The 10796-nt window shown below is 39.3% G+C and overlaps 1 protein-coding gene across 1 annotated transcript in view; it reads right to left on the bottom strand.

The window, feature by feature from the left end:
- The window catches only part of LOC107572752 (39S ribosomal protein L23, mitochondrial-like), a 33912-nt gene extending 23363 nt beyond the window's left edge, over positions 1–10549 (bottom strand). The window contains exon 1 of the mRNA XM_016259187.1: positions 10218–10549. Within this exon, the coding sequence (XP_016114673.1) occupies positions 10218–10549 (332 nt within the window). The remainder of the gene's footprint in view (positions 1–10217) is intronic.
- Between the last annotated feature and the right edge of the window lie 247 nt (positions 10550–10796).

The raw sequence follows: 10796 nt of genomic DNA, 5'->3' as shown, positions 1-10796 counted from the left end.
GTGTGTGTTCACGGTGTGTGTGTGTGTGTTCACGGTGTGTGTGTGCACTTTGGATGGGATAAATGCAGAGCACTAATTCCGAGTATGGGTCACCATACTTGGCCATATGTCACATCACTTCACCTTTTTTCACTTCACTTTTGTTATTTTCTCATGGTATCTGCTAGAGCGTTTAGACACGTGACTTCAGACTTAACAAGCAAATAGAGAATGTGAAGCTAAGTCAAGCCGCGTTGCATGCTGGGGTGCCGCCAAACTGGGAGGATCACCGGCTGCTACAAATGCTGAAATTAAAGGGATAGTTCACCCAAAAATGAAAATTCTGTCATTAATTACTAACCTCATGTTGTTCCAAACCCATAAGACCTTTGTTCATCTTCGAAGCACAAATTAAGATATTTTTTATTAAGGTTTGTGTGTGTTCACGGTGTGTGTGTGCACTTTGGATGGATAAATGCAGAGCACTAATTCCGAGTAGGGGTCACCATACTTGGCCATATGTCACATCACTTCACCTTTTTTCACTTCACTTTTGTTGTTTTCTCGTGGTATCTGCTAGAGCGTTTAGACACGGAAGCGGTGACACGTGACTTCAGACTTAACAAGCAAATAGAGAATGTGAAGCTAAGTCAAGCCGCGTTGCATGCTGGGGTGCCGCCAAACTGGGAGGATCACCGGCTGCTACAAATGCTGAAATTAAAGGGATAGTTCACCCAAAAATGAAAATTCTGTCATTAATTACTAACCTCATGTTGTTCCAAACCCATAAGACCTTTGTTCATCTTCGAAGCACAAATTAAGATATTTTTTATTAAATCCGAGAGCTCTCTGACCCTCCATAGACAGCAACACAACTGCAATGTTCCCAGGTCCAGAAACGTAGCGTGGACATGGGTAAAATAGATCATTTGACATCAGGGGTTCAACCGTAATTTTATGAAGCTATGAGAATACTTTTTGTGTGCAAAGAATACAAAAATAATGACATTATTCAACAATTCTTCTCCTCATCCCGTCTGCAGCGGTGCACTGCCTGTTACACATAGAAAAGCCAAAAAAACATATTGCATTAGTTATCTCTCAGAACAATGATCTGAGTAAAGGTCTTTGCACACTGAGTCCGAATTTTTAAATTTTTTTCGTAGTCATCATCCTTTCCTATCAAAATGCTTGCTATGGATACGAAAATGTAGAAAATTTAACCTGATCTGAATTTTTTTTATGATGGACAAAAGTTTCGGAGGCGGTGTGTAAACGTGATTGACACAACATGAGGTCGTATTTATTTAGACACGTGACTTCAGACTTAACAAGCAAATAGAGAATGTGAAGCTAAGTCAAGCCGCGTTGCATGCTGGGGTGCCGCCAAACTGGGAGGATCACCGGCTGCTACAAATGCTGAAATTAAAGGGATAGTTCACCCAAAAATGAAAATTCTGTCATTAATTACTAACCTCATGTCGTTCCAAACCCGTAAGACCTTTGTTCATCTTCGAAGCACAAATTAAGATATTTTTTATTAAATCCGAGAGCTCTCTGACCCTCCATAGACAGCAACACAACTGCAATGTTCCCAGGTCCAGAAACGTAGCGTGGACATGGGTAAAATAGACCATTTGACATCAGGGGTTCAACCGTAATTTTATGAAGCTATGAGAATACTTTTTGTGTGCAAAGAATACAAAAATAATGACATTATTCAACAATTCTTCTCCTCATCCCGTCTGCAGCGGTGCACTGCCTGTTACACATAGAAAAGCCAAAAAAACATATTGCATTAGTTATCTCTCAGAACAATGATCTGAGTAAAGGTCTTTGCACACTGAGTCCGAATTTTTAAATTTTTTTCGTAGTCATCATCCTTTCCTATCAAAATGCTTGCTATGGATACGAAAATGTAGAAAATTTAACCTGATCTGAATTTTTTTTATGATGGACAAAAGTTTCGGAGGCGGTGTGTAAACGTGATTGACACAACATGAGGTCGTATTTATTTTTTAACGTACGAAAACTTCGGACGAGAATTTCGGACTCAGTGTGCAATAAAATGGTGACTTTTTTCACAATCATGACAGAAAATTAAAATACTGCCCTAAACTCAATAGCAGAACAGCAGCGCGATCCTCTCAATATGACGGAAGGCGGATAAACAAAGCAGTTTCCCAGAACTCAACTTGGCGTGACGTCAGCTTTACATTCTCTTATAGGGATGGTACAAATCCATTTACAAACTTAAAAAAACCCCAGAACAATGATCTGAGTAAAGGTCTTTGCACACTGAGTCCGAATTTTTTATTTTTTTTCGTAGTCATCATCCTTTCCTATCAAAATGATTGCTATGGATACGAAAACGTAGAAAATTTAACCTGATCTGAATTTTTTTTATGATGGACAAAAGTTTCGGAGGCGGTGTGTAAACGTGATTGACACAACATGAGGTGGTATTTATTTTTTAACGTACGAAAACTTCGGACGAGAATTTCGGACTCAGTGTGCAATAAAATGGTGACTTTTTTCACAATCATGGCAGAAAATTAAAATACTGCCCTAAACTCAATAGCAGAACAGCAGCGCGATCCTCTCAATATGACGGAAGGCGGATAAACAAAGCAGTTTCCCAGAACTCAACTTGGCGTGACATCAGCTTCACATTCTCTTATAGGGATGGTACAAATCCATTTACAAACTTAAAAAAAAAAACATCAAAATTAACTTAAAATGTAATTTTGTAATTCCTGTATACAGTAGTCTATATACAGTGTGATTTCTGGTGAATTGTATTAAAACCAGTTAGTCAGTTTGACCCACAAACATCATAAAAATGGTTAATAATTTGAATATGTGGGGAATGTGCAACAATTAAAAAAACAACAACTTAGATTTAATGATTGAGATTTAATGATAGCCACTAAACTAGGAGATATGCCATTTGTTTTCATTTGAAACCTGGTCACCTTACATTAAAATGCAACAATTTTGTCCATTAAAAATTAGTAATATTTTCATTATCACAACAGGCATTACAGCTGAAGACTTCTTCTCCAGCAGATCATTGGGGGCTTCTCAATATTCCTTCTCGTTTCCTCGCTCCTCCGTCCTCCATCCTATGACCCAGAAACCGATCCAGCTCAGCCATCTTGTATAGGACATCTCAATTCTCTAATTGCACAGCGAGGAGGCGAGGATCGAGGAGTGGGGAGGCTTCCTGAGAAGTCTTTTTCGGTGAAAAAACTGATGCACATATAAATTATCCTCCCCCTTCTCATCTGTCATAATAATTTACATTTATATTTTACCTTTGCAGTTTCAGTAAACCATACAAGTCATATATTTCAACAGGGCATCTTGCTTTATTAATATTTATTATGAATTCCTTAAATAACGAACTTTAACAACATAAGGGCAGATCTCTTTAGTGCATCTGATGACGCTTTTAAGTGACGCTTGAGTGGTCAAGAATATTCCAATGTTCATCCCTTGATTCCTCCATCCTCATTTCCTTTCCTTGCATCCTTCCTTCATATCCTAAGGGGGTGGAGCTAAGACGCGAGGAAAGGAAACGAAGATGCACAAATAAGAAATGAGAAGAAACTTGAGTAGCTCTTTGAGTGTCCATGTTGTAAAGCTATTTCCCAACAGAAGAGGGAAACCTTGTCCACTGATCCTCAAACCTGAACCAACATTGACTCGCATTTTAAGGGTGTTAAAATAACTGTCTCCTAACAAGGACAAGCCTAAAATTATTCACTGTTGTTACTGCAGGACCTGTAATTTCAGCTCTGCATATTTTATTCATAGTAAATGCATGTGACTTTTGCGATATTTGCCACTGTCAAAAAACATGTCGGAATTGTCAATTTGGAAATTAGTGTCCTGATCGGTTCTTTCATATTTTATGTCACTTTGATTAATCAAAAAATCTTACAATAATTATTTTCAGCAGAGACAAGCGGTACATGGTCATGAATGTAATTGTTTATCAGGTACCTGAGTGAGATTAGAAAGAGCTCTTGGGGTTTGGACAGTTGGCCGAGGCTCTTGTAATTGAATCACAGCGCGAGAGCTCCTTGTCTAGGTGCCAATGTTTAGCAAAGGGTGGGTTCGGGTGGGTTAGAGGAGACACACTCATGCAACTCGACTCCTCTTAACCTTCAAGGTCTGTTCACACACTATTTTTCCAATGCTGCCATTTATAGAGTGGCCCATGCAGTTTGTTTGTGACTGAAACTGATGCCTGTTCTTCTGTGGAGTAAAATATTAAATTATCAATATTACTTCTCACAAAATACATCTTAATTAGCTTTAGTATTCATACTCATTCAGATTAGTAGAAACCATAGTGCTTATAACATTAGACTCACTGAGTACGTTTACATGGACAACAATATTCTGATTTTAACACGATTAAGACAATATTCTGATTAAGAATCTACCATGTAAACAGAGATTTTTGATTACCTTAATCTGGCTTAAGGTCATAGTCGAAGTAAACACAAATCAAATTAAGACATGTGGAGTATTCCTATTTTAGTCGCATTATTGAAGTGCAGTAAAGACATGTAGACACCTTAATCACATTATTACCGTCATGTAGGATACACACATGGCAGTGGTCAACGTGGTTTGACAGCAAATAAAAGAGCTTCAACACCGCCGTCGTCTGTATGCACGTACAAATAATTAACTGCACTTGAAGCTTTCATAAAATTAAAAATGAAACACCCACAACTGTATATGGCATCATCACGAAGACGAACTATATGTTCATACGTGAAATTCTGGAGGGGATGTCGGATGGCGTCCCGTGGGGACGTAATGACGTGCACCATTAATCAATCTATATAACATGTAAAACGGTAACATGAAAGGAATATTCTAAAAGCAACTCATGTAAACACCTTAATCATAATATTGTCTTATTTAGAATAAGGTACATAATTAGATTACTGATGTCCATGTAAACGTAGTCACTGTTAGTCTGCTTTGACTTAGTTAGTGTGTGATGTTGCTGTTTGAGCATAAACAATATCTGCAAAGTTGCTGCGCTGAAAGTTCAATGTAAACGGAGATATCGTCTTTTAAAATTCTGGCAGTTTAATGCCTACAGAAACAGCTCGTAGCGACTACAACAACTTACTTCCCGGGTTCGTGACATCACAAACCCAGGCAAACCCCACCCCCGGGAACATGCAACGAAGGGAGCGAGGCCATGCTGTGTTGCTTTAGAGAAGAGGAAGAGAAAACTAGGGGTGCACGTAAAAATCTATTCATATATTAATCGTGATTCTGTCTTCTAACGATTCTAATGGATTCACAAGTTTCAAAATCAATGCTCTAAAGCAGCGGTTCTCAATGCTGTTCCTCGCGTTCCCCTGCTCTACACACACTCTGCATCTCTCTCTCTCTCTCTCTCTCATTCAGCTCAGCTCCAACAATGAACTGTTTCATTTATACACTTATTTTCACATAGCTATGAGAAGCATTATACATGGACGCGCTTGCGGTTGCCGTACTGTATTAAACCTTTAATCAGCTTTAAATAAAACCGTATATTAAAAGCTAACAGAAGCAGTAGCATTTTCAAATGACAGCGTATCTAAAAGTATGAGACAACAACAATCAAAAAACATACCATTAAAAGCTGTGCTTGCACAGGTTCTCAATGATCCTCTTCACTAATATACTCTGCTTCTCAATCGAGCTCAAACTGATAAGCAATATAGACGACGCCACTGTTTACAATACAACCGGAGCACATGCCGCTGAGGTGAGGGGCGGGACTTTCAGACGCGCACTAGAGGCGGTTTAGCGAATCACAATACACTGGACCAGCTAACCAATCTGAGCCCAGCACGTATTTCTGAGGGAGGGGCTTCATAAAAGCAGGAAATGATCAGCGTGTTTATGGGAGAAGGGTGAGTGTAGAATAAAAGTAAATTATGCGAACAATAATGTTTTTTTTTTTTAAAAGAAGCATTAACACATGTTAGACTGCACCCCATAAATTTGTTTGTGACTGAAACTGATGCCTGTTCTTCTGTGGAGTAAAATATTAAATTATCAATATTACTTCTCACAAAATACATCTTAATTAGCTTTAGTATTCATACTCATTCAGATTAGTAGAAACCATAGTGCTTATAACATTAGACTCACTGAGTACGTTTACATGGACAACAATATTCTGATTTTAACACGATTAAGACAATATTCTGATTAAGAATCTACCATGTAAACAGAGATTTTTGATTACCTTAATCTGGCTTAAGGTCATAGTCGAAGTAAACACAAATCAAATTAAGACATGTGGAGTATTCCTATTTTAGTTGCATTATTGAAGTGCAGTAAAGACATGTAGACACCTTAATCACATTATTACCGTCATGTAGGATACACACATGGCAGTGGTCAACGTGGTTTGACAGCAAATAAAAGAGCTTCAACACCGCCGTCGTCTGTATGCACGTACAAATAATTAACTGCACTTGAAGCTTTCATAAAATTAAAAATGAAACACCCACAACTGTATATGGCATCATCACGAAGACGAACTATATGTTCATACGTGAAATTCTGGAGGGGATGTCGGATGGCGTCCCGTGGGGACGTAATGACGTGCACCATTAATCAATCTATATAACATGTAAAACGGTAACATGAAAGGAATATTCTAAAAGCAACTCATGTAAACACCTTAATCATAATATTGTCTTATTTAGAATAAGGTACATAATTAGATTACTGATGTCCATGTAAACGTAGTCACTGTTAGTCTGCTTTGACTTAGTTAGTGTGTGATGTTGCTGTTTGAGCATAAACAATATCTGCAAAGTTGCTGCGCTGAAAGTTCAATGTAAACGGAGATATCGTCTTTTAAAATTCTGGCAGTTTAATGCCTACAGAAACAGCTCGTAGCGACTACAACAACTTACTTCCCGGGTTCGTGACATCACAAACCCAGGCAAACCCCACCCCCGGGAACATGCAACGAAGGGAGCGAGGCCATGCTGTGTTGCTTTAGAGAAGAGGAAGAGAAAACTAGGGGTGCACGTAAAAATCTATTCATATATTAATCGTGATTCTGTCTTCTAACGATTCTAATGGATTCACAAGTTTCAAAATCAATGCTCTAAAGCAGCGGTTCTCAATGCTGTTCCTCGCGTTCCCCTGCTCTACACACACTCTGCATCTCTCTCTCTCTCTCTCTCTCATTCAGCTCAGCTCCAACAATGAACTGTTTCATTTATACACTTATTTTCACATAGCTATGAGAAGCATTATACATGGACGCGCTTGCGGTTGCCGTACTGTATTAAACCTTTAATCAGCTTTAAATAAAACCGTATATTAAAAGCTAACAGAAGCAGTAGCATTTTCAAATGACAGCGTATCTAAAAGTATGAGACAACAACAATCAAAAAACATACCATTAAAAGCTGTGCTTGCACAGGTTCTCAATGATCCTCTTCACTAATATACTCTGCTTCTCAATCGAGCTCAAACTGATAAGCAATATAGACGACGCCACTGTTTACAATACAACCGGAGCACATGCCGCTGAGGTGAGGGGCGGGACTTTCAGACGCGCACTAGAGGCGGTTTAGCGAATCACAATACACTGGACCAGCTAACCAATCTGAGCCCAGCACGTATTTCTGAGGGAGGGGCTTCATAAAAGCAGGAAATGATCAGCGTGTTTATGGGAGAAGGGTGAGTGTAGAATAAAAGTAAATTATGCGAACAATAATGTTTTTTTTTTTTAAAAGAAGCATTAACACATGTTAGACTGCACCCCATAAACACAATCAAGCCTAGAAAAAAAACAGTAAACTACTACCCCTTTAATGTATTTTGTTTTCCTTTTTTCTAGAGTAATAATTAATAAAAGGTGTAAAACTTTAATCAATTAATTAGTAAATTTCAAAAATAATATTAAGTTCTGCTACAATTGCTACCATCACCCAATTCTATTTAAAAATCGGTCAGCAGGGCAATCAGGATGAAAATTTGTTTAGCTAGATGAAATATGTGCACCAGAAAAATAAATAAAAAAATAAAGATTGGGGTTAACTGCTGCGGAGATGCCAGGAGTGCAGGCGCGAGAAAAGCCATGGAAACATTCCCAGCTCGGGTTATATTAAATATCCAAAGGGAAGGGGAAATTGTAAAGTGAAGATCCAGACAGGAAGATGGAAAAGTCTTTTTGTTAAAGTGAATACTTGTGCTTGTAAAGGCCTGCAGGTTTTTTTTTCTTTTCTTTTAAGCTTTTGTCAAACAACATTTTATATTTCCTTGAGGGACTGCCATGCCACTCATATTTTCCATTATTGCATTGACTGGGATATTATGTTTCATGAATGTACATGAAAAAGATCTGCAACTGTAAAAATCAAGGTGGTCCAAAACATTCCAGAAGACTTGCTCCATGAATAGAAGAGATGGATGCATGTCCAGACGCAAAGAGTTGAGCACTTCATTTACATCTAAAATCTGTACAAATCACTTTGTAATTAATCAATTTTTATTAATTCATTATATATATATATAATATGTTTATTCAGATGCAAAATAAGGAAATAAATAAAAAAATTAATAATATTATTTAAAATTAAAATGTATATTTATTTATTTATTTTAATTAAATGGTTGTATTTGTTTAAGTGCAAAAATGGGTAATAAATAAATATAAAAATTTAATTAAATAATTTTACTGCTGATAATATAATTTCAAATGCAAAAAGTTGTATTTATTTGCAATGACAAATGTTGTTTTATTTATTTCTATTTTATTTAAGTGCAACAGATAGAAATAAATATGACAAATTCGATTTATTTAAATTGTTTTACTTAAAGGGGTCATATGATGCGATTTCAAGTTTTCCTTTCTCTTTGGAGTGTTACAAGCTGTTCGTGAATAGATAAGATCCCTGAAGTTGCAAAGACTAAAGTCTCAAAACCAAAGAGATATTCTTTATCAAAGTTAAGACTCTGCCACGCCCCCCTAAAACGGCTCGTTCTAACACGCCCCCACATATCTACCTCACTATGTGGAAATATTTGTATAATGCGCCCAAATGTGCACGCAAAGAAAGAAGGCGTGGTTTCAGTAACCGCAGTTAGTGTTGAAGCAGCACGTCAGGGAGACGCAGTGTGTTTCTAGGCGAAAGCAAAAGCACTTTATTTGGCCTTCCGAAAGTAGATGCATTTAGGAATCTTTAAGATCACTTACAACAGAACAGCAATGCATTTTATGGACGACCGTTTCGTGAACCTAGGAGAGGAGGTCATTCTGACTTTGTTATGACAATCTGGCGCTTCTGAATCAGCGACTGTAAGTATGTTTTGTTACTAGTTTAAGTATTTGCTATTAACTGTTCAAATGCGAAGTTTTGCGCATCATGTGTGCGTGTGTGTGTGAGAGAGAGAGAGAGAGACCACGTCACATCAAAGTGGAGTCAGCTGTCTTAACCGCGGCTTGTGCTGTGATAACAGACTTAGACTTCTTAGAGAGGGGAACTAAAGTTAGTCCTTCTCCTTGACTATTCACTGCCGTGTGTCTAAGACTCAGGTCATAGACAGGAGCCTTTACTGGACTCTGGTCTGGGGCCGAAGCCAGCATTAGACCTTGGCCTGGGGCAGAAGCCAACGCTAGACTCTGATCGAGGGCTGAAATATGCTCTGGACTCTGCTCGGAGGCTTGTAGTTGAGCTAGACCTTGGTCGGGGGCTTGAACTTACACTGGACTATGGTCAAAGGCTGGGCCTATACTGGATTATGGTTAAAGGCTGGAACCTGCTTTGGACACTTGTCGGGTGCTGAAGCCGGCACTTGACTCTGATCAGGGGCTGAGGCTGTCATTAGACCTTGTTCCGGGGCTGAGGCCGACACTGAACTCTGGTCATGAATTGGAGAATGCTCTGGACTCTGGTTAGGGGTTTGAGCCTTTACTGGGAACTGGCCGGGGCCTGGAGCTCGCACTGAACTCTGGTCAGGGGCTAGAGCCTGCACTGGACTTTGGTCAGAGGCTGGAGCCAATTCTAGACAATGCTCTGTGGATAGCGTAGGTTCAGGGAAGAACTCAGGGAGGAGGTATATGTTTGGGCACAGACCTAGAATTGGTGGCTGTAGACATCACTGATCGTAGGTCAGGGTCCAGAGCCATGTCTTGTCTGTGCTCCGTGTGTACAGGAAGATCTGGGGGGATTTCTCATGAATACGTTTGACCGGAAGGTGAACTGGGATGATAGGGGTTGGCCAAATTTGATGGTGTAGGACTGGGTTCTATAACTGACACAGGAACTGGACAGGGCTTTGGAGCGACCACAGGGACTGGAGGAGGTTCAGGACCATACACGAGAACTGGGGTGAGAACTGGACTGAGTATAGGAACTGGACAGGGCTTTGGATAAACTACAGGGACTGGATGAGACCTCCAATCAGACTCTAGAAGGGTAGCCATCTGAAATTCTGACTCGGAGCTGTTGGCCATTACATGTAATGATTCAGTGATGGTGGCCATAATGGGTGATGACTGACGATCAGTGACCATGATGGGTGTTTCTCAAACTGAAGGCTGCATCCTCTGAAGGCTGCATATCTGGGCTGCCACATCATCAAATGTCGCTGAAGGCCATCTCTATCGGAAGGATCCTTGGAAGGCAGCCTTCGTTTCGCGTCCTTCATTCAGCTGAATTTGAAGGATGCATGGGATGTATCCTTCATGACCTTCAATCACCCACAATCCTTTGTACCCATTTCATTTCATGAAAATAAACTGATGAAAAACGATTCAGTAC

The sequence above is a fragment of the Sinocyclocheilus grahami genome, unplaced genomic scaffold (assembly GCF_001515645.1).
Source record: "Sinocyclocheilus grahami isolate Dianchi unplaced genomic scaffold, SAMN03320097.WGS_v1.1 scaffold1809.1, whole genome shotgun sequence".
Classification (NCBI taxonomy): domain Eukaryota; kingdom Metazoa; phylum Chordata; class Actinopteri; order Cypriniformes; family Cyprinidae; genus Sinocyclocheilus; species Sinocyclocheilus grahami.
The sequence above is the reverse complement of the archived record's forward strand: the minus strand, read 5'-3'. Positions and strand labels throughout refer to the sequence as shown.